We start from the raw sequence: 24520 nt of genomic DNA, 5'->3' as shown, positions 1-24520 counted from the left end.
GGCACTTGGCCTTATTAAACCTCATACAGTTGACCTCTGCCCATCGATCCAGCCTGTCCAGATCCCCCTGCAGAGCCCTCCTACCCTCCAGCAGATCAACACTCCCACCCAACTTGGTGTCATCTGCAAACTTACTGAGGGTGCACTTGACGCCCTTGCTCAGATCATTGATAAAGATATTAAACAGAGCTGGCCCCAATACTGAGCCCTGGGGATCATCACTTGTGACCAGCTGCCAACTGGATTTAACTCTATTCACCATGACTCTCTTGAGCTCAGCCATCCAGCAAAAAATGCACCTGTCTAAGCCACAAGCCACCAGTTTCTCCAGGAGAATGCTGTGGGAGACGCTGTCAAAGGCTTTACTAAAGTCCAGGTAGGCAACATCCACAGCCTTTCCCTCATCCACTATGCGGGCCAACTGATCATAGAAGGAGATCAGGTTGGTCAAGCAGGACCGGCCTTTTATGAACCCATGCTGGCTGGGCCTGATCCCTTGGTTGTCCTGCGCATGCCTGGTGAGCACCCTCCATAATCTTCCCCGGTACCGAGGTCAGGCTGACAGGCCTGTAGTTCCCAGGATTCTCCTTCCGGCCCTTCTTGTAGATGGGTGTGACACTGGCAAGCCTCCAGTCATCTGGGACCTCTCCTGTTAACCAGGACTGCTGGTAAATGATGGAGAGTGGCTTGGCAAGCTCTTCTGCCAGCTCCCTCAGTACTCTCGGGTGGATCCCATCAGGCCCCATAGAGTTGTGGGTATCCAAGTGGCATAGCAGGTCTTTACCTGTTTCCTGCTGGATTATGGAGAGTTTATTGTGCTCTCCATCCCTGTCTTCCAGCTCAGGGGCCTGAATACCCAGCAGATACCTGGTCTGGCTATTAAAGACTGAGGCAAAGAAGGCATTAAGTACCTCAGCCTTTTCCTCATCCTTGGTGACAATGTTTCCCCCCATATCCAATAAGGGATGGAGATTCTCCTTGCCTCTCTTTTTGTTGTCAATATATTTGTAACAACATTTTTTGTTATCCTTTACAACCGTGGCCAGATTGAGTTCTAGCTGGGCTTTTGCCTTTCTAATTTTATCCCTGCTTGACCTAAGGAGATCCTGGTACTCTTCTTGAGTTACCTTCCCCTTCTTCCAAAGGTGATAAACTCTCCTCTTTTCCCTGAGTCCCAGCAAAATCTCCCTGTTCAGCCAGGCCGGTCGCCTTCCCCGCCAGCTCTTCTTACAGCACATGGGGACCGCCTGCTCCTGCGCCTTTAAGATTTCCTTCTTGAAGACTGTCCAGCCTTCCTGGACCCCTTTGTCCTTCAGGACTGTCTCCCAAGGGACTCTCTCAACCAGTGACCTGAACAGGCCAAAGTCTGCCCTCCGGAAGTCCATGGTAGTGGTTTTGCTGACCCTCTCCTTACTTCACTCAGAATCAAGAATTCTATCATGTCGTCGTCGCTAAGTCCAAGACAGCCTCTGACCACCACATCTCCCAGCAGTCCTTCTCTGTTCCTAAACAGCAGGTCAAGCAAGGCACCTCCCCTAGTAGGCTCACTTACCAGCTGTGGCAGGAAGTTATCCTCCACACACTCCAGGAACCTCCTAGGCTGTTTCCTCTCTGCTGTGTTATACTTCCAGCAGATGTCCTGTAAATTGAAGTCCCCTACAAGAACAACGGCTAGCGATTCCGAGACTTCTGCCAGCCACATATAGAATGCTTCATCTGCCTCTTCATCCTGGTTGGGTAGACAGACTCCCAGTAGGGTATCTGCCTCGCTGGCCTTCCCCCCTCCATTCTTACCCATAAGCACTGACTTGGTCGTCACCATAGTTGATTGCTATACAATCAAAACACTCCCAAACATACAGAGCCACCCCACCGCTGCTTCTTCCACGCCTATCCCTTCTGAAGAGCTTATAGCCATCTGTTGCAGCACTCCAGCCATGAGAGTCATCCCACCCTGTTCTGTGATGGCGACTAAGCCGTAGCTGTCCTGCTGCAAATGGCTTCCAGCTCCTCCTGTTTGCTGCCCATGCAGACAAACTGGAGCTGGGCTATCGATTTCACCCCCAACACCCCCCTAAGCTCATCTCTAGTGAGCTTGGTTTTACCCCCTTCCCCCTTCGAATCCAGTTTAAAGCCCTCTCAATGAGGCCCGCCGACTCGTAAGCAAGAATCCTCTTCCCCCTTGGAGACAGTTTTACTCCATCTGCTGCCAGGAGGCCCAGTGCTGTGTAAGCTGCTCCATGGTCAAAAAATTCAAAATTCTGCCGGTGGCAGCAGCCCCTGAGCCACATGTTAACCAGGTGTGCTTTCCTGTTCCTTTCAGCATTCCTCCCTGCCACTGAAGGGATTGGCGAAAACACTACCTGTGCTCCTGCTCCATCGACCAGTCGCCCCAGCGCTCTGAAGTCCCTTTCAATCACTTTTGGGCTTCTTAGCACAACCTCGTCGTTGCCAACCTGCAGGACCAACAGCGGGTAGTAATCGGTGGGCCGCACCAGACCAGGGAGTTTCCTGGTGACATCTCTCACCCGGGCCCCAGGGAGGCAGCAGCCTTCCCTGTGGGTTGGGTCCAGTCGGCATATTGGGCCCTCTGTACCCCTCAGAAGGGGGTCATCTACTTCAATTACCCTCCTTTTTTTTCTTAACGGAGGAAGATTAAAATGACAACAGAAAGGTGATCCTACTTGCCTTGCTAATATTATCGAGAGGAGCAGAATGAAGGAAGCTGAGCTAAACATGGCTTGTGTTGCTTTATTGTTCGGCTGCTATTCCATCCTCACAATATCTGCTCTTCTCATACCTGAAGACTGTAGGGCAATTGCTTTGCTATGCACAAGCATCATCTCTATCATTCTTGTTTTCAATAACCACATCCAAAGCATGTCACTGAGGTCCAGACAGAGGGGAAATACTTTTGGCATGTGACTAACTCACCCATCTGTCAGGAGTTTATATTCTGAGTCTGGCCTTTGCTGCTTTGCTGTAGTTGAGCAGTGGTTACATGTTGGGATGGGTGGGAGAAGTTGGGCTTGCTTTATACCCCCTGCTGGCTTGTGTTTCTGTTATTCCATGGTGACATAAAGAACAAATTGGATCCAGGTGTAGCAAATTTGTCTGCTATGTTGGGAAACTGCTGTGAAGGAAAAAGTCAGATACAGTGACAGGATCAGAGTACTATGCAGAAGTATGACAACAGACAAGTCAGTGGCAATGAAAAGTCTTCAACGGCACTTTGCAATTGGGAGAAACAACCTGGAAACCTACTGCACATGCAGTTGTTAGCTTATACTTTGACTGCACAGAAAGCAATGTAGAGTCCAAATTAAGTCACTGTTACACACCCTTTGTCTCAAAGCTGGAATTAATGAATAAATGCATTGCTCACACAGCTGTCAGCACCATGAATGGAGGGGTGGAAGGAGAGCCAGGGACTGAATGACCGCCCAGGACAACAGAAAGCACTGACACTGAATCAGAAAGAGAAGGTTCAGGAGGTGGATACACTGTTCAATAGAGGATTAAGTACAAACTGGGTGAAGAGTATTGATGGCTAGATACGGTCAGCGTGTTGCCCTAGGGGACGCTTTTTTCTTGACTGTTGAAAATAGCGTTAAGTGCTGACTGCAGCTGAAGCCTCACTTCTTGTAAATGACTTCAATCACCACAGAATTAGTGTGACCACAGCTTCGCAGTGGCTAAGGTTATGCTTGTCATTCAAGAGGCTCCTAACTGAGCATTCAATGACTCTTCACAGCTAAATTAACCAGGTTCTCTGAACACCTGCAGTTCTATTAATTAGCTCTGTTCATTAGCAAGTGTTTTACAGCTGCAGCATGGTATGTAAACTAACCTACTCTGAAAGCAAATGTGTTTCAATCTTTAAAAAGCAAAGAAGCCTCCGTCTTGCTGCCTGTACAGTCACAGGAGCATGCACTGGTGCAGGGGTGGGGGGATGTCCCAGCAAGACCCTGCTGCACAATTCCAGCCCCTCTGCTCTGTGGCACAGAAACCCCCAGGGTCCTTGCAGGTGACAAAGCTGACCCTTCCCCACTAACTGTAAATATTGCAGTCTCTTCAGAAAACGTGTCTTTGCTCTGCTCTTGAGCATGGCTCAAATTCTTCTGTAGTCCTTTACCAGATTGACTGTTTACTTCACTTTCCAGCCACAGCCAGGAGTGAAAACGTCAGGGGAAAGAGCTAGGCAAGAGGCGGAGGGACTGGAAACACCACTCTTCCCACTGTTTAGCAGGGAGGATTAAAATCACTCACTGTTACGTGTTTCCTTTGCTTTAGGTGGAAAATACAGCAAATTCCCTACTTGACCTTGCTGGTACTTTATTAAACAGAGGATGACAGATTTGACAGCTGGAATTACTGCAGAAATCTTCAGGAGACTCCTACAATGCCCCTTAGATGTGACAAAGTCCTTAAATCAGTGCACACGGGTAAGCAGGCATTTTAGAGAGCCCTTCATTAGCTCTTAAAGAGAACAACTCAAGAGTGACATTGTGAACACACAAACTCTGGTTAGGATCTCTTAGTTTTTTGGAGCAACCTATGTATACCTGCTAGAAAGGATCTGCTTAGCCACTGTATTGTACGCTGAGGGGTGAGAGAGAGAAAGAGAGAAGGAAAGGAAGGAAGGGAAAGAATAAGGCAGGTGAAAAGATACATAGTTTAAAAATACAAGCCCACTTTCTCTCCTCTTTCCTTAAGAGACCTTTCATACAATTCTGACCTTCTTGTCCTTATTTATAGTTTTGATTATATTTTTTTCTGAGCTATCCCACATTTGTGTTTCATAGTAAAGACAAAATGAAGGATTTGGGCATTTCACGTGGGAGGATACAGATCATTTCTACTAAACTTACTTACTCTAAAGCAATAAAGGGAGAAAGAAAGCACATTTGTTTCTGACAGGAAGAAAACTACATGGGCTCCATCGTTAAAGCTTTTCATTCCATGCCTCTCAGTGGGAAGCCCCTTACTGTCTATCCAGGTCTAGTTTGGTTTGTTTTTATCAAGGGTAGTGGAGAACCTTCTAAGCTATACTGTGCTTGTTCTACCACTAATGCTGTCATATAGGCACTTACTTATATAGCAAGGCAAGTCATTAGTTTGGGGCCTGAAGGGTTAAAAGAGGACAGGGAAAGGGATAACAATCTCTGCTGACAGCAAACCATTTCGGCAGACTTTTTTTTTTCTCCAAATTAACTTCTTAAAAGTTATTCACATTCAGGCAGTTGCTTTGCTCTGCTCTTATATCTGCTGTGGGAAAATGCATCATTCGGCAACTAAGTCAGTCCAGCATTAGAATTAAGCAGAAATGCTGTCTGCTAATCTCAGCCCAGGGATGGCTGGCAAGGGAATGGGAGATTGCTAGGCAGGACCGCTCCAAAGAACGTTTTTAGCAAAGCAGCACAGTAAAGGGTTACATGATACTGCCTGTATGTTCATTCTTTTTCTCTTTTTCACAACATCCAATGCACTGTGAGTGATATTTGAGGAGGAAACTTGTCTATTCCAAAGAAACATCAATGATGTAAGAGCTGATTTTGTAGAGTAAATATTAAACTATTCAGTAAGGAACACTATATAACACATATACACTCAGTGTTTTTTAGAAGTGGCTTTAGCTTTAAAAGGAATGTGAATTACAGTAGACAGAGAGATCTTTTATCTTCTAAACTCTAAAGATTACTTCATTTACTGCTTACAGTTACTGTAAGCACAGAAATGTACTCTATCATAACAGATCTACAGTGAAAGAATCTGGGCCTTCTTTGAAGTGATTTGGTTCAGCTCGTTTTCTAAGTCAGCTTTTCATGGATTTCAGGAAATGCTTAAGGGAGGGGAGAATCACTTTATCATAATGCAGGTGACATTTTGCCAAAATAGGCATCTCAAGTCATTCACTGTTGCAGCTCTATCGTGCACTGATTTTGCATTTTATGAGCTGATAGAAAGCCAGTGGTGCCTTCACCACTTTCCTACAAATGATATTACAAAACAGTCTAATGTATTTTAATTTTCTCTGAATGGAGTTTAGCCACTAGAAATTACAGCTGCAAATCTATAGGCTTATGATCTCTGGATCCTGTCATGGAGCTAAGTCATAAATTCATTTAAAATATCAAGTCTGTGCTCTGTACATCACCAGGAGTTTAAGAAAAGAAACACCTTTTTTGCAGTCTAAGATGTCTGCCTGCACCTTTGCCATTTTGTGTATGCCAATCTAAAGAGAGAATTAAGGTATCCTTCCTCCAATGCATCATAATGATACAGGGTTCACGGCCTTTTAAAGTGTGTGAATGCCATTTCTGGCCAGTTGTCTTTTTCCTCACCAACGTTCATATTGTTTAGTTATGACAGACAGCAACCTCTTCTTGCTTAGAGCCTTGTAGCTTTTAATAGAAATAAGGCAAGCAAGAGTTGGTGCAATTAGCTCTGCCAAGGGTACAATTCACTCTTTCAAAAACTATGCACCATTGTAGTGTTTAACATACTGTTCCTGCTCTCATGGATTTAGAAGGGAGCTAGATTTCTGGGCAGGTTCATCCTGAGCACATTTTCTACTTGCTTGCATCTTTCTATTTTAGTTTGGGGCGGGGGGGGGGGAATCCTGTCTGCTGGACTAGCACTTAAACAGGCTAGTTCAGTAGGACAAAGAGCAGGACCACATGGAGACCTGTTGTCTGCACTTCCACGCTCAATTAGCGGTTAAAGTTTGTCAGCAGGATACATACTAGAGCCTTTAAAAGTAAGAACAGAGATGCTATTTTTTCTTAAAAACCTTAATAATAAACTTTATTATGTTAATATCATTAAAAATATTATAAAATAATAAAATATTCTGCTTGGCAGAAAAATTATGCCAGGGTTTTAAAACCCCAGGTTTGTGCAAACGGTTTTTGTAAACATAAGTCAAGTGTTCAAGTTCCGTCCCAAAATACAGTAAATTGCTACAAAAATAAGTTTGCTCACTGTCAAACATTTTTAAAAACCCAGGAAGCTGGATTCCTTTACACATCTCTCATGCGTCCCTATGCAGTTAATGCTGTACTTATATCTGAAATGGGAAGGATTTCAGATAGTCCTTTAAAACAGGATTGAGGGGGATCTGGCTTAAGTTCTCTCTTCCAAAAGTCTTCACAATGCTCTTCCGGCAGAGCTCCTGCAGGGGCTGCACACGGACTTTGCGCAGGGGGGTAACCAGTACCTTCCTCGGGGAGCTTAGGTAATGTTCCAGCAGCTTAAAAAGACAGTCAAAAGTCTCTTTGCTGCCATCCAGACTGAAACGCCCAGTGTGAAAGTTTATCCGGATGCTGGTGGGCCCAGTCGCCGTCTTAACACTGATGGCAAAGAAGCAATTCTTTTGTGTGCTGTCCCTGATGAGGAAGGTGCCCTCGGGCTCAGACTTCAGCTTCTCGTGGGCAGCATTGACAGTCAGAGGTCCCCAATAGAAGCCACAGGCATCCAGCAGGCTGCTTGCTCGAGTGATGCTACTAAAATCTGCTTGCGAGCGAAAAGTTCGGAAGTGCGTGTTGCTCTGTGCCTGCACAGTGCTGGGCCGGCCTGGGCCGCGGTAGCCTCGAGCCTGTGAATGATCCCGTGCTGGAGGGTCAAGTAGACATCTCGGGTCTGCTGCAACTGCATTATCTGCTGACACCTTGCTGTGCGCTACCATCCTACAGCCTAGACCAGCGGATGCGGCCTTCCATAGCGTCAGCGGCTACGGCAGGGCAGCTTTCCAGCAGCTATTCTGAAATGCCAAAGAGACACAATGTGAGATCCCCAGAGAAAAGCAGCTGCAATCTTCTGAATGACCAAGTCTTCCATTCACATGCCTCCTACCCATTATAAAATAATAAAATATTCATTTGCCAATTTACACTGGGCAAACAACTGCTTGCGTTCTGACAAGATTAGCAGTCTATGACTATGGCAAAGTCCAAAGCTCCAAAAATATTTAGGAAGGATCACTAACAGCTACAGAAGATAATGCAGTTTCCTTGCTATGAGCCCACAGAAACCTATCGGGACCTAAAACAAGTCAAATGACAGAACCCTCTCAATGAGAGGTTATCTTGTGCACACTCCCAACAGATTCTCAAGTTTTAGAGAACAAGCCACAAGGTTTTTCCAACTGAGTTACCAGTTTCTCTGCACCTCCCTCTTTCCCTTCCCCAATCCCAACTGAGATGTCAGAACTCAGATAACATCATTACTTGGTGCATTGTGTGAAAAAAAGAAAGTGGGTGAAGGAAATGTAAACTCTGCAGCTGGGTATGCCTCCAGAGAATTGGGGAAGAGGGTGAAGTGAATAGGTGCCATTGTGCCACTGAAGCATAACTTGGAAGGGCAGCCTGTAACACTGCCAATTTACACAGTAATCCTAAAACTACTTTCCTCTCTCCTGTTAACCTGAGGCTCAGCCATAAAAGGCAATTTTCTGTTCCCCCAACCCTCCCTTGGGACAGCAATCCTACAACCTCACTAGCTTACACAAATCAACCTCTGTGAACTCTTAAAGCATTACTCCTCAGTCTCTCTCTTTTTTTGTATTACATGCACTTTAAGTGGCCCAATCTAAATTGCTTCCTATTGATATATCTTTCAGCTTGAGGGACTAAATTCATCCCTCGTGTTACTTCAAAGGAATTAGCAGTGGTGCACCAGGAATGAGTTTGGCCTGAAATGTCTACCTCTGACTGTGGTTCGATACATCTCTGCTGGCTGCCTTGACCTTACTGGCAAGCATAGATTTTAGGATTTATCCCTATAGTCAGATATAGATCTGCAGCAGCTTGCTGAGAATCCTTGAAGTATTCTCAGAAATGAATCCCTCAGCCATCTTACGGTTCAGGGTAACATGCTAATGAGGATTTCAAAGAAAGTACACAGCTGTATTCCTGTCTGTGCTAATTTAACAACTTGATGTTTGATTTCATTTAAGTCATGTTACTTCCTGAAACAGCAGAGAGGGTTGTAAAATCCTTATGCTGGCAAATAACAGTCTGAAAGTAGCATTGGGCTTTCTTTACACATCAGAAGGAAACTGATGTCAGTTTTTCCAACTACAGGATTATCGCTCGGTTTTTAAAGTTAACAAAAATTACATTTCAGGGCACGGTGGGGAGGAATAACCACTAAGCCCTAGACCTAAAAACCGCAGGGCTCCCTAGCAGAAGCCGTCCACCGCCAAGAGGGAGCTTGCGGTGCCTTTGGAAAGTGTACAGAGCACACGCGGGGCGCGCCAGTCTTCGGCGCCCGAGGGCCCGAGCCGGCCTCCGGCACAAGGGTGCCCCGACCCCGCCGGCGCGGAGCCTTCGGCGGGGTCCCGGCGCCGCGGCCGCTCCGGTTCCCGCGGCGTAGCGAGGGTGCGGGGTCCTTGCGAGCGAGCGGTGCCGTGCTAAAACCGCTGCGCGTTCTCTGCGTTGTTTTTCCCGCTATTTTATATCAGGCACGAGAGCTCCGTCTGGAGAACGGCCGCTGAGCCAAAAAGCGGGGGGGGGGGGGCGGCAACAGCAACAAAAGAAGGCAACCCCCCCAGCGCCACCACGCTCTGACACCACAGGCAGAGCTCCCTTGTCGCGCCTCCGAAAGCTGACTTCTCCGGCCCGCCAGCACCCCGCCAGGTAGAGACGCTCCCTTACCTTCGCCCGCGGCGCGGCGGGCGGGGGCCGTCCCCGGGGCGCGCAGCATACGCGCGGGCGGCGGGCTGCGGGCAGAGGCGCGCCGGGCGGCGGCTAGTCCTGGCCGCGGCGGGCGGCTGGGCATCCTCCGTGCGGGGGCCCTGCCTGGCGCCGCGGCGAGCCGGCGCTCCCGCTGGGCGGCAGCTCCAGCGCTCTGGGCCCGCTCATCGCCTCTGCTTTCTATTTAACGCGGCGGCACCGCTTTTCTGCGCGGCGGCTCCTCCCCTGCCTTCTCCGAAAGCACGTGGCCGCCGCTTCACTTTCACTTTCCCAATGAGTCACGGCGGAGCCGTGCCGTGCCGTGCCGAGCCGAGCCAGGCTAGGCTTAGCGCAGCCCAGCCCGCGGCGCCCGCCCGGAGCCGGCGCTGCCGGAGGGCTGCGGGCAGGAGCTGCCCCCGCTGCGGAACCCCGGCCGTGGGGCTGCGGCGCACGCCCCCGCGGGCTCCCCGCCCCGCGCCGCCGCTGGTGGTGGTCTCCGGCCTCGGGTGGCCTTGTTTCTTCTCTCTGCGTAAATCTGGTGTTACTCTGTTCTTCTTTTCTTTTTTTTTTTTTTTTTCTTTCCCCCCGGACAGCCCCAGCGAAGCGGCGGTGCAGCAGGTGCCCCTGACAGCGGCAGGCAGCGGGTGCAGGGTGAAGCGGGCCCGGCAGGAGGTGCTGCCCGGGAAGCCCGAGCACAGGAGTGCTCTGAGGCCAAAGCCAGGTGAGGGGACCCTAGAGGCAGGTGATGAATAAGGCTCTCACCTGGCAGCTAGCTCAAAACGTGGGGAAAAATGGCAAGAAAAGCAAGCGACCAACCAACGTGGGAAGTATAGTGAAGATAGCTGCTCTTCTCAAAGCTAAGAGGTCAGCATGAACAGGTGAGAAGACTTAATGTATAACTTAAATGTCCAAGGGGAGCAAATTTAGACTAATAATGATTTTGAAGTGAGAAGAACATTCAGAAAAATCTGTGATCCTTCCACTGAGAAGACTGTGCAGATGCTACACTGGGTTTTGAGTTCTCAAAACAGAATTTCCCTGGGGTTTTCTACAGGGTAATCAGATTTAAAAGTAACTGTTCAAATCCCCAGCGGTATTTATAACCTTGCCAGCAACCAGTGCAGGGGACTTGGGATGCTGTTCTGCTTGTGCAGAGGGAGATTTGAAACCTCAAGTACCAAACCAAGTGTCTTATGTGCTCCCTTAAGCAGGCCCCAGTAAAGTGTTTCTTACAGTAGTAACCAACACCTGTTTAAAAGGCCAAGAAATCTTTCTTCTGATTATTCCTTGTATTTTTGGAACCCAAGTGTCCTAATACATACCTTGTGCAGTAATTCATCTGTGCAGGCATGTGGAAAAATACAGAAACTTTGTGAAGAATTCCACTGACTCCTGAATCTGGAATCAATACGGGAATGTATTGCTTCCAGAGCACGTGCGGTTGGGTGCATGCAGTATGACGTACGGGTTTTGCAGCCAGAGTGCTTCTTTACATCAGGAGCAGAGAGAGAATGTTTTTCCCCTTGCAGTCAACATGATGTTTTGTGACAATGGAAAGGAAATGTTTCTGTCAGATGATTCAGTGGACAGGGGCTGGCAAGGACTTGTGAATTGTCCTTTGGGATGAAGTGGTGAGAATGCATTTCCTGCTTTGAGACTGAATATATTTTTCAAAATCCAGGGTGGTCACAGACTGAATTAACCTGATGGCAACAGAGCACCTTGCAGTGATGTGCAGCCAGCGTACAGTAGGTGAACCTGGAAATTTCTGATGATGCTTTAGCTACCAAAATTTACTGCTTATACTCTGTCATGTGACAGTATAGTTGTTATGAATTTGGAGAAACAGAGCTCATCATTACTTTTAAGACCTGGCACAGAGATTCATTTTGTGCTCAGAATCCTCATTCAAACAATTTTTGAGCAGCTGAGCTTTAAGCTAGGGTTTGGCATGAGCAGCTGCGGGGGGAGAAGCTCAGCTGCTTTTCTGTGTAAAACAAAAGCATGAAGGAATGGTGGAACTGAAACGTTTTAGAATTTGAACATGCAATAGTAAGAAATGTTTTGCTACTACTTATTTGCTTTGGTGTAGTGTGCTCCATGCAGCGAGTAGATTCAAGGGCTGTTTTGTATGAGGCACTGTTCATGTTCAGTCAGGTAGTACAACCAGGACTTGCCCTTAAAATTTTAAAATCTACTTAGGCAAGACAAAGTCCCCTTCCTCCGGGCCACCCGTCCAAAGAAAGGAGATTTGAAGTGCTTAACTGTGTCACAATAATGTAAATCGGAGCCAAAAGTACAGCCTAGATCCTCTTAACTCCTCACCGAGCCCCTGAGGTGCCCAGCTGCACTACCTTCCTGCTACTGCACTGTTGGCTCCTGCCACCACTATGGCTTTAAGGAGTGGAGCACGGCATGGCTGTAATGCAGCACAGTGGTACTTTCTCCGATGAGATGGAGGTTGGCTGCAGGTTGCTGTAGGCATGCCAGGAAAGCTGTTCGACTTTCATGTAATTTTTTAATTTTGTAAGATCATGGGGGAAAGAAAGATCCTCCAGGTGCACGTGCAGTCTGTCTGCCATGTACTGAGTAGCACAGCTGACAAAGTGTCTGTCCAAAAAGTCTTCCTCATTGAGCAAGAATGTGGTAAGAATATTTAGTTGCAAAGCTTCAGAGCTTGGTAGGGCTTGAATGGGTAGGTGAGCTTGCAGTCATTGAGGAGCGCGATGGAGTGAGCCTGCCAGCTCGGACACGAAAAGCCAAGTGCATCAGGCTGTGGCATACTGAGTTTGATACCATCTCTATGTGAATCACAATGAGGGTGGTTCGGGGTGCTCGCTCCACAGCGTGCTTTAAAAAGGCTTGCCCAGGAGAAGTGGGCATCGGTCATAGTATGTGAAGGAGACTTGTATAGTGAGTGAAGATTTTGTGATAGGAAGAGCTGGGGATTTAGACTTGAGGGTCCCACAAGTTGAGCTTTCTTGGGTTATCTTCAATTTTACCCACTCATGTTTCCTTTTGCAACCCCCGATTCCCATTCTTCTGTTTCCTTTCTTACCTCCTCTCCCTCTACTTAAAATCTGGTAATCTGGGCCTTGGAAAGAGCTCCATGCCAGCAGGATTGGATAAAATGAGGTTACCCTACCCAGTAGAGGGCAGTGCATAAATTTGGAGCCAAGGCAGAGCTGCTGGCCAGCGCGCACATAGAAAGGAGGTCTCCAGAAATGACTGAAGTTGAAAGCACTGCTACCAGTTCAGATGATTCTGATCTGTGCTCTGTCACTCAGCTTAATGAGCACTTATTGCTTATTGCAAGGTGACTTAGACACTCCTTAGAGCCTGTTTGGTAAGTAAAGCCTTCCTTGTGAAATGCCTTTTTTCCCCTCCTCTTCACCAAGTACCATTTCACATGGAGAAACAAATTGTGCTCCCTTTCTTCCCTGCTGATGGTCTCAGAAAAGAAAGGCAAAGTCTGGGGAGAAAGAAAATTATTGTGAGACGTTATCCCATACCCACTTCTCCCTTGTTTCTGGGGGCAGGAAAGTATATGTTTTTGATCTTAAGGGTCCTATCAGTAAAGCTCCAAGGGCTAGGGTAAAAAACAAACTCAGTTTTTGTTAAAAATAAAAGTCTTTACCCTTATTTCATAAACATTGGCTTGGAAAATGACAGAAAATTCAGAGGAATCACTAGGCATTTGTGCGGTAGGAGCATGGCTTACTGGCTAGAAACACAGCAAAGGCGAGAGGGAGTCTTTTCAGAAAGCACTGGTAATATGGATGCCAGGAGGCAGGAAGGGAAAAAACATAGTTCTGAAGATGGTTTTGAAGGTAGGAGAGTACTGTATCTGTTGGGGATACATGAGACATTTGCCTGATTTGTTAAGTTTGTTTCTCAAAACCCACACTCTTAGCCCTACTAACAGCAGTGTGAGGCAGGCAGAGCTTCCTTTATTTATGCTCCAAGCCTTTCCTCACCCTGTGAAACCACCGAAAGGGAGGAGGTTGTGATACCGTGTACGTTATTCCCCAGTATAAATTCCCTTATGGGGCACTCCGTACTCTGCTGAATTCATCCCCCCTGCAGGGACAGTCCTCTGCAGGGGGTGGTTCAAAAAACTTGAAAGGCTTGGAAGATCAGCAGGCACTCCCCATTTCAGCTTTGTTCCTAATTTTTGAGAATAGAAGCAGGCACTTACTCTGGATTAATTGGCAGGCCAATGTGTCTGTGGAACAGCATGTTGTTTAGGATTTGGTATGGTAAGTGGGTGATCAGTGTGAGAATTAACATGGGAACGTTAAATGAACTCAATTGTGTTATTGTTATGAAGGCACTTGTCAATGAGTAACCAAAATATTTTCCCAAGTCTAATAAATTGCTATTTTCTTTGTAAGAACAGTTCAGATAGGGTCACATATTTTACTATTAGTGTTTTGAGGTTAGATCCTCTCTTGTGCTGATATTGTAAATGGTAGCTCTTACATGAAAGCGCTCATTATCTAAACTGACCAAATCAGCAACAGCATCTTTAGAAAAGGGGAACTGAAGCACTAGGAGATTCAGTGATTTGCTTAAAGTCACAGAGTGAGAGAGTCTGCAGAAGGGCTAGGAATGGAACATAATTCAGGTCTTCAGAGCCCCGTACTAGAAACTTAACCACAATACCATCCTTCCTGTTTTAGTGGGTTTTGTTTTCTTCTCCAGAATCTGAATTTTCATTTAAACAACCCCCCTGAAATCGGAATTCTTTGATTTTGCAAGTAAATTAGACACCACACTGTTTCTGAGTCTGCTTTCAGATGCACTGAAACCAGCAGAACTGAGAGAAGTGTGAACCTCCGTCACCCACTTTAACTAGGTATTAAGGTCAGAGTTTGATGTGATTAAGTGGGACATGCCCAAAAGATGTAACTGCTGTGACTAGACATTTTCTTATACATCTCCATTTCCATACTATCCATACTGTCATTTTCTAAATTCAGGGAAAATAAAGTGGGCCTGGTGAATACAGCTCATCCTCTTACCCTTTTAGTCATTTACTTCCAGGTAAAATGGCTATAAAAATGACTCACTTTACACTGATACTAATTATCATGCTAGGTATCACTGAAGAATGATGTGTGTATGGCACAGTTGTCACAGCATACACAAGTCATTATGCCAAGAACAAAATACATTTTGAGATGTCACTAATTTTGTTATCACGCCTTGATAAGCATCATGCCTATGCCTAGACAAGGACTAGCCAGTCGGTACAGAATTAATAATTTCTGTCTGAACTGGAATTTGTGCTTTTCGGCAGATAATGTACAAGTCAGATCCCATCCAGCTAGGATGGATGATAGAAATTTGTAGTTTTGCCTTCTAAAAAGGATTGCTGTGAGTGTTAGATGTGAGAAAGTGCACATGGCTACTGGCTAGGATTAAAAGCTGTGGGTTTTGGAAGTTAAGTGAATACAGCGTAACTGTGTACTAAATCTGAGTAAGAGTTGAGCCTCCCCGTCCCATAAGTTCCTCTGAATAGTCCAAATTGTCTGAAATATATCTCTGTAAGAGATATGAACTGTTATATTTCAAATAAGTAATAAATTAACTGTCTGAGGCTATGAGGAAAGTTTCTTTCTAAGCTGGCTATTCTGTAATTGTTTATTTTAAATTATGTTAGTTCCTTCTTCTGGGGCAGTTAATGCTGGTTTGCTTAAGCCCGGACCGAGTGGACCCTGATGTTCCATGGAAGTTCTTTTGTTGATATTAACTAAGTGAAATCAAGGTTTGCATTAGTGTCAGGAATTCAAATGCTGAACAGTTAACCATACAAAATTGTGGTTTGGGTTTTCTACATTTCAGTAGTTTAGACATCCTTCTTAGTAATTAGTTGAGTGGAAAAAAAAAAAAAAGGAAAGCTTCAAATTGTTGGTAAAAGCCTTGTGAAAGGGCAGCCTGCTTTCTGGTGGTTTTTTTCATACGAATGAGAGATCTGTGTTGATTGCGGGGGGGGGGGGGGGGGGCATGTATGTTTGTCCATGCTCCACAACTGATGGAGGAACTTTGGATCCCTAAACATGATGTTGGTGCTCATTGCAGAGGTAGCTGGCTGCTGTTCATACAGACAAACTGCTGCTATAAATACTGAACTGGATATTTCAAAGCAGAACCACGTGAAGGTAGTTTAGCTTCCAGATACACTTACTGGACTACAGAGGTTTCAGTGCTGGCTGGAGGAACACTGACCTTGAATTTCAGAGCCAGTTGCTAATTTTACTTCAGTCTGGCTACCGCAATACCCAAGTGATCCTTTCCGAACTGTGCCAGTACAGATCTCTGCTCCCTTTCCCTTGCCTAGCTCACTACCCCGGCAGCTCTCTCCCTTGCTGTTGGAGCAACAGAATTCTCTGTTTCTCCAGTTCCCTGTTCTCATGTCTTTTTAGATCGTAAGCCCATGAAAGGAGAGTGGTAACATGTGGCACAGGAAAATCAGACATGGCACTGAACTGAGCTGTGGGTTTTGGAGCCAAGGTTACTGTTTGTACGTGCAGTTAGTGTCGTCAGGCAGTTATAGATCCATGTAATATGGGGAGGGGATGCTGACTGTAAAGACAGGACAGATCATAAGCTTTGGGGAAAATTTATTTTTGAGTGGGAGCCTTGAGGACACCAAGCAAAACATCCATTCATAATCCCAAAAGGCCTCCATTGTCTCTTTATTACTATTTAAATGGTATCTTTACCGCCGGCTCTTACAGCTTCCCATTCTTGCAGGAATTTTCTACCAGTTCTTTTTGTTTTCAATGCCTGTTTAGATTGTGTCCTGCACAGTTTATGTGATTACGAATTTGCATTTGCTGCTGAAAGTGAACGGTGTTGATGCCCTTTCTGGTGCTCCCATGATTCCGTCTAATCAAACCACATGCAAATACTGAGCTCCTGCTGAAGTAGTTCAAAGGTTGTGGAATCAGTTTCTGATGCATTTCATTCATGAGCATAATCCACATATGAGGAGATTTTTATGGTTGGGGTGAGGTGGAGCAAATGACTCAAATGTTCCCTCACCTTTGGTTTTCAGTCCACAAAAGATGATTAAAATTCATTCTTAACATGGTAAAATTAATTCTTAATATGGTAACCAATTCTCAGTTCTATTTCCTTGAATGTAGAGGGACTCAACAGTCCAAACTGAAAGGAAGAAAGTGGTCTTGTTCTTAAAGTGAACAAAGACCAAGACAAAAGTGCTATTACAGGAGACAGAAGTAGCATATAGAGAAATCAGAAGGTGATGGCATGGCAGCATCTTGCATCTTCTCATCCAGATCCAGGTGGAAAATCATATTTATTTCACAACACACTGAGACACTTTCAGATCACTTGGTTGTTTCAAGTTTTAATACTTGAAGTCATCAAACCTGGATCTGAATAAATCACTGTTAATACTCAGCTTTCCTACCGTGTGATATGCTGACCTTCATATTCCTACTGTCATTACTATCATCTATCTTAATTGACAGATATTTTTTACAGCTGCAGTCTAATCTCAAGATCATAAACCACCCAAACTCTTACGATGATGGAGTATTACAGTCCTGCAGTATCTAATAACTCCTATATGCAGCCAATAGAAACTAGAGAATGTGCATCTTTTATTCTACTGTACGGATAGATCCTATAGATTTTCTTATTGTCATAATGCCTTGGCTAGTTATGTAACATACATCTGCAAAGATCTAGGTAAGAAATAGCTAATAGGAATTTTAATTTCTCAGTTTCCAAAGTATTGAGAAGTTAGCCAGATTTCTGTTCCGCCCCTGTCCCTGGAGAAAGGATAGGTCCTGATGGGTGTCTTAACAGTCTACTTCAGAATACAAGTATTAATTCCTCATTTGCCAGGAAAAGGAAAGTGGGGAAAACCCCCCCACCATAATTGCTCTTGTGGAAGAAGAATTGGATTTTTTCTTCAGACATTCTCCCTCTCCAGATTGATTGCAAACCTCAGCCAATTTTACATGTGAACTCAACAAGCTGTGTTCAGAATAGATTAGCTTCACCATATTCCAACTCCAGCAGAATTTCTAGGAATCAGGAGAATAAGCTGGCAATTTCTGACACAAGACAGAAGTCCTTTAAATGTAGAATTTTTTGCATCTGTCGTTAAAGTGGTAAATTAGAAACATCATCCAAAGATATTAATGAAGCAGTCTCTAATTTTAGAAAGAGCTATATTAGTTAGATACAGACCTCACCACATGCACTTTTGGATTAATTAAGAAGAAATATTACATCCTATAAAATTAGTGTAGCTTAGCATGCAGGCTTTGATGTCCCCTATCAGTAAATTAGGTAATTGAGAATATGAAAGTGGGAAAAGTGCCCAGCCTGGAGGATTTCCTCCTGGAGTTCTGGAGCCATATCACTGAATTGCTCTTGTCTGGAGGTTTGATGTCTATGGTGACTCACTTTTAAGGGCAGCTTTGTCCTCTGACACTGTGAGAAGTCCTATTATCAGTTATCTTAAACTGGAAAGAAATGCTATGCTGTATTTCAATGGCAGGTCTATTTCAGTTCAAAATAATGTCAAAATACAGGTAAAATGTCTGATAATGAGTCTAGAGGAAGTGCTAGACTTAGTCACATACACAAATCGAATTGAGCTTGCCAAGGTGACCTTCAAAAACTTATTGAACATATGAGTAAGTGACATGTGATGACCTCAAATCACAAGTCATTCCAATACAACTTTACTCACAGAAAAACCTTTTGGTAAGGTGGCTGGAGCTATTTTTATATGCAAACAATTTAAATTTGTACTTCTCTTTAGTTCTTTGCCCCAGCTGTCCTGTTCTGGTTCTGTCTCATACCATGACTTGGAGTACAGCCTGAGTAACCTCTCAGTTTCTGCAGCAGTACCGGAACTATGTCCATGACTGTCTGGGTTTATTTCTAAACAGAATGATCTGTATATTCCTGATGTTACAGCCCCATTCAACATAATGCAGCCTTCGGGTTGTTGCTGCTTTAGTATATATCTAAGCTGACGTTCTGTAATAAGATTTCTCTAATCACCAGTTTAAAAATTCAGATTAGCTGGGTGGTAACTTTTAAAGAAAAAGCAGATATAATTCTTCAAATGTCAAGTGTTGGGGCTTTTTCCCTCAAGAACTTCTATAGACAAATGGATGCAATTAAGACCTACTACAATAATACCAAGAAATACTGATAAACTGATGAATGTGAATTTAAATCCTGTGCTCTCTCTAATGATTTCCTACATAAATAGGTCTACATCCTCTCTCCCTGAGTCTGTAAGGAAAGGTTAAAATACTGACAGGGAGCATGGATTTTCCAGTAAATCAATGAAACTCTGTCCCTTTCTAACGCTCATACAGTGCTGTGACTTACACATGGCAAAGGAGGAGCACACGCTTACAGACAAGGTCCTGCACATTCTGAGAGGTTTGCCTAGCTTCAGAAGCCTGCCAGAGACACAGAATTTCTGGCTACATTAAAAATGCTCCAGTATCTTCCCAAGTCCATACTTACAGTATATGGTTTGGTCAGGAGGAAATCTCTTGTGAGTTTTGATTTCTTTGCTAAAGGCTTGGCAGGAGTTTCATCAGAGCCCCTCAGGAGATTTCCAATTGTAGTATATAAACACAGTAACAACAGTACAATGTCTGTCATCTTAGGGTATTTCTCAGGAATTTTTTTCTTTGTTGAGCAAGGTGAACATTTTTTTCTGTAGCATGTTCTGGTTCTTTAATAGGAATGTGATGGATATGCCATGGCTATGGAAGGATGCAAACGTGACTTCACATTAGACTTGACATCTGCATCCAAAATGCTGCTAGTGGCAGTTGGGCGAAGATCTCCAAATAGATGTTTTTAGCAAAATGGAAAAGCAGACTTGCACCTAGAATAGAGCAGTGGGATCCAGACCTTAGCTTTACTGCTAAAAATAGCTTATTTTTGAAGAGGTGAAAAACAAAGACGTTTGACACTCACTTCTAGATACATTTGTATTACAAATTTTGAATTAGCTGAAAGGATACCACTCAACTCCTTCCATGTTCCCCCTTTCATTCTGGCTTTTTATTCCTTGCATATTTTACCCTTACTTTCTTAGTGTCCTGCTTTCCCCGTGCAGTCAAGACTGCTGGGCCGCACGCCGGGGAAACCCAAGGCAAGGCTGCGCACTGGCCCGGCGGAGCAATGCCGAGGGATCCCTGCGCTGGAGGGTTCCAGGTCTCAGGGCTGGAAAAAGCAGCTTGCCTGGTTCAAGTGCTGGAAAAAAGCCCTGTACTCACTTCTCGCTTGCTCATGGGCCATACTAAAAATAGCTCACCACTGGTAAGGCTGCAGTATATGGCAATGTGGTATTCCAGCAGTACGCTGCATAGCATTCTATACTTTTCCTCATCTGTTTCTGTATGAAATTCAATACAGAACTTAGTCCAATAAACACGCACACACAAAAGAATACATTTACTCTCAGTGGCTGCGTTTACCATCAAAGTTGGTGGTGTTTCCTGAAATTGGTTTCAGATCCCCCTGAAAGACTGTGGGTTTTTCTTTCTTTTCTTTTTTTTTTTTTTTTTTAAAAGGTTGATTTCAGAGAAACTGAACAACAGACATGAAACTCTAAAATACCAACTGTGCAGATAAATTGTGGTATCAAGGGTATAATGTATGTGACCTGCCTCCAGTTCCCTGAATTCCAGTGAATTCCCAGTTTCCACTAGCGGGTGGCAGGCAGATCTGAGTGTGAATATTTTCTGCTCATCTTGTGCCAACGTGGCTGTGGTAGAAGGGTAGGAGGGGTGTGATTTGAGGGGGAGAGGGAAACACTAGACTTGAGACTGGGGAGGAAAACCCATTGGTTTTGACAGTGTTTCACTCATTGAGTTGCTTCAGATCACACATGAATCCTCTTCATGCGACAGACCCCCTGCATAAAATAGGAAGAAAGGTACAGCCTGCAAATCTTTGGCAAATAGATCATTTCTTGAGATTCATTCAGCATCCTTTCTATGCTCTGTGTATGATGAATCTGGTTTTAAAAAATGAGCCACAAGCAGAGTTTTGTGCAGCATAAAAAAGAAAAAGTGATTCCAAGTGTCCAAAGCTGCCAACATAGATTTGCAAAAGCAATTGCTTGCTGGACAGAAATGTCCAGTTTTTACTGGCTATTTAGAAACAGCTTTAAGAGACTTCTCTCTCTTAATTTCACTCATATCTTAACTTTGAGACACTGAGAGTGTCACTGGTAACTTCCCAGAAGTCCTGTGGCTGATACTAATTTGCATAAACTTTTCTGTATACTGGTATATGTAGAGGGAAATGGGTCCACCTGAAGTATTTTCTTGTCTTTATATCTCTTCCCTTATCTCCTCCCAGCCCCCTTTTTCAGGGCTGGGAAATATGATGGCATGTTGGTGCAGGAAGAAGCAGATTTGGGAGGGTCTGTGTCCTGGCTTTGTACTCTACTGGGTTTACTACACCAAGGAGCACTCCATGAATGGAGACAAGTCCTCATCATCGGGGATTCTGCAGCCATGCCCCTCTGAAAATGGGATTTTGGTGCAGTCATGAGGCTGTGCAGACCCTATCACTGTTCCAGAGAATCATTACCCCATTTCTTCTTCTGTTCTCTTAATTAGCAGCTTGCACTTCAGTACAGCACATACCACAGCCTTCCTCCCGTCTTGCACGCTGGCGCGCATACTGCACTGATGTTATGTGGTTTACAAAGCCAAGAACTGAAAAATTGGGCAATATCAGATTTACATTCGCACATGCAACCAGAAATCTGCCCACTCGCACATCTGTGCCCTGAGTGACGCAGGGGTGCTGGTGAAATGCATGATCTTAACTCTTTCACAAAACTAGGACAGAATTTGCAGGAGAGACAAGGAAGGCCCTGTCTAAATTTTAAGCGCTGGAATTTGCAAACAATTACATTATTTTAACATAGTCTTCTATAGATTATGCTGTATTTTACAAAGAAGAAACGTATAAGAAGAAACGTATAAAAAGAAACTTTGCTAGCATTCCACAGTGTTTTTTTGATACAAAATATTGTTCTAACTACATTAATTTCCAGAAAGATAATGTGCTGTATGTGGGAGAGGAGGACTTCGTCTCCAGGTGCTGAATGTAGACATCACTTTGTTGAGGTGGGGTAGGCTGGAGGAACAGTGGTTCCCCCCAACTTTTCTGGATCTTTGAGCTCCCACCTTACTTAAGACTAATGGTGAAACACCAGAATTGTCCAAACTTTGAAGACAGGTGCTTTTGTGCTACTGTAGCTGCCTGTGCTTGTAAGGTATACAATGACAGCATGCTAGCTTCTAAACAGATACAGTTCAGCAATGCAAAGCATGCATGCAGGTCAGGTATGACTCAAAGAAATCAGAGTGGATGGAGGAAAGGTACTTGTGTACTGGAGGTAGAAGGGTGGAAAGGGCAGCGAATATACAGCAGCCTCCTGAAAAACCGGCACTAAACGTGTGTGGCCTTTTGGAAAGTGTCTCTCTGCAAATGCATCCACAACATCTAGAGTGATAAAAATCATCTACTGAGCTGAGTCGAATGGCATAGTTGAAGTGGAGCTGTAAATAAAGTGGTAGGCGGTTTCCTGCTAAAACTCCCCTGCATGTCCAAGAACCCACTGTGACTCAGCCATTGCAGTCACTGGGAACTCAGTGCAGACACCCTTTTCTAGTTGGGTATTTTTACTTCTCTTTTTGTACCATATCAAAAGGGGCTCCATTCATGCCTGGAGGAACCGAATTGACAAGATGACCCATTATTTTCTGTTGTCTTAAGAAAATGATCTTACAGTAGACCAACAAGACTGTTTGGACTTCTTGTTAAGCTGTCTGATTATCAATGACCCATGCCTGCAAAACGGTCTGTCTGCCTGGATCTTTGTTAGACCTTCACATGAGAGTTCTTGGGACTTACATTAATATCCTTTAACTGGGCTCTTACCTGCATCGCCTAAAAATCCAGTTTTCGTTACTTTCGTTTCATGTGCAAGACTCAGGAATGACTGTTTTTTTTTTTTTTATTTTAAAGAGTAGGCATATAAATATGCCAAATGGGAGACAATTACATATTTGCTTATAATACGTTTTCTAATGGACCTACTGTTCCTTCAAAGAATTAGCATCTTTGGAAGGATGAACTGAGTTGGAAGAGCTATGCCCTTGTTAAAATAACAGCAGTAGCAATGTCTAGTAGCTTTTAGGTCAGCAGCATCTGGAGTCTCACTTGTCCTAGAATATTTTATGTTTAAAGGTGTCAGATGTCATACTCCTCTGGGCTCATAGTTTTGGTACATCCTTTGTCATTAGGATAATGCTTTGCCTGGTCCATTTTGAACCTGCACAGATAGTTGCCTCTCCATGTGAAAAGTTGTGTACCCACAAGACTTTAAATTTGGCATTGGCAATTAATGAAGCAGATTTGGGAGATTTGCAGGTTCCCAGGAGCTGAGCTAGAATGGGCTGTTCTGTTCTTTTTCCCTCTTTATCCCATGCAGTATTTTTTCTGTTGCTTCTTTCTTTCCTCTTTCATTTCTAGCCTGTCTCATCTCCTCCAGTTCACACTCCTTTTCCTTTTTTTTATTTTTTCATTTATTGTAATCCCTCTATGCTAGGCCCAGCTAATTCCTTATTGGCTTCTTCTATAATGCTGCTGAAAGTTTGTCCCCATCTGACTTTTCTCTGTGTGAATAAATCCCAATGTCCCACTTTGGTTTAAAATTTACTCCATTCCTGGCTTTTTTCTGCTTTCCAGCCTGTGATGTTTTCTAATTACTTCCTGTAATTTCTTTTTAATACCTCTTTTAGTTTCAAGATGCTCCCTGTCTTTTGCTTTCTTTCTCTCTCTAATATTAAGTATACTTTGTACAGTTGTTGTTTTTCTGAGAATTAAGTCTACTTTCTTCTCCAGAGTCTTCACTTTAGCATCTGAAGGTTATCTATGGTTCCTTGTTAGTGAGCTTCCTTTCTGGGAAGTTCAGCCACCTTGTATTTTGACTCAGGTCATTAACATCAAAGCAGATTCTTTTTTTCTTGCAAATTCCCATAACCACCCACCTTTCTTCTCTTTCCTCTTCCTCAATCCTCTCCGGTACCACGCACAGCAGTGCTATGCAGTTCATTGCTTTAGGAAGGCTGACACCCGGTTGCTTTCCCTCAGACAAGTCCTCTTTTGCTCCTCTTACAGCTGTGAATGGTGGAGGATTTGGTATGTTTTGAAATCCTCCCATCTGAAAAGCAGGAGTCAAGGTTTTCACAAAGTGCACCCGAGGAGGGGATACGCAAGGAGCTGGCGCCAGGAAGGAGCTCAGATTATGGCAGAGGCCAAAGGGAGCCAGGGGATGGCTGGCATTGGGGGACCTGACACGGGGAGTGGGCCAAAAGGCAGGAGCCACACTGGGAGCCTGAGGGTTGTCAGAAGGCAGCTCTGGGGTGACTCCAGGCAGAAAGGGAAGGTCCAGGAAAGATATGTAGCCCAGGGTTGTTAGGTCAGGGAGGGGATGCACTGGTGTGGAAGGCTGGATATTTTTATTTTGTGAGAAGAAAGGTAGCCCTAGAGAGAAGGGGGAGGTTTTGGAATGGGTTTGGAGAAGTGGGGTAAAGGATGTGGAGGACACCAGGCACAAAGACTGGGGGAACTGAGAGCAATGGGTGTTGCAGATGTGGTATGCATGAGGAGACCAGGGGTCACCACCTAGCAGAGCTGGTCCTGCCAACTGGGATCCTGCTTTGAGGACTGAGGACACCCAGTGACCTGCCACATCCCCCTTCCTCCCAGTGGAATGCTGTAACCTTCACAGCCCATTTTTT

The 24520-nt window shown here is 44.7% G+C and overlaps 1 protein-coding gene across 1 annotated transcript; it reads right to left on the bottom strand.

The window, feature by feature from the left end:
- Positions 1 to 7063: 7063 nt before the first annotated feature.
- On the bottom strand, positions 7064 to 7687 carry SOCS1 (suppressor of cytokine signaling 1; the record flags this gene model as incomplete). The annotated part of the gene is made up of 1 exon (XM_082006664.1): positions 7064 to 7687. The coding sequence occupies one exon, from the start codon at positions 7685 to 7687 to the stop codon at positions 7064 to 7066; it is 624 nt and encodes a 207-aa protein (XP_081862790.1).
- Positions 7688 to 24520: the final 16833 nt, after the last annotated feature.

The sequence above is a fragment of the Phaethon aethereus genome, assembly GCF_964289735.1.
Source record: "Phaethon aethereus genome assembly, chromosome: 15".
Classification (NCBI taxonomy): domain Eukaryota; kingdom Metazoa; phylum Chordata; class Aves; order Phaethontiformes; family Phaethontidae; genus Phaethon; species Phaethon aethereus.
Note: the sequence above shows the minus strand (reverse complement) of the source record. Positions and strands in the feature narration are given on the sequence as shown.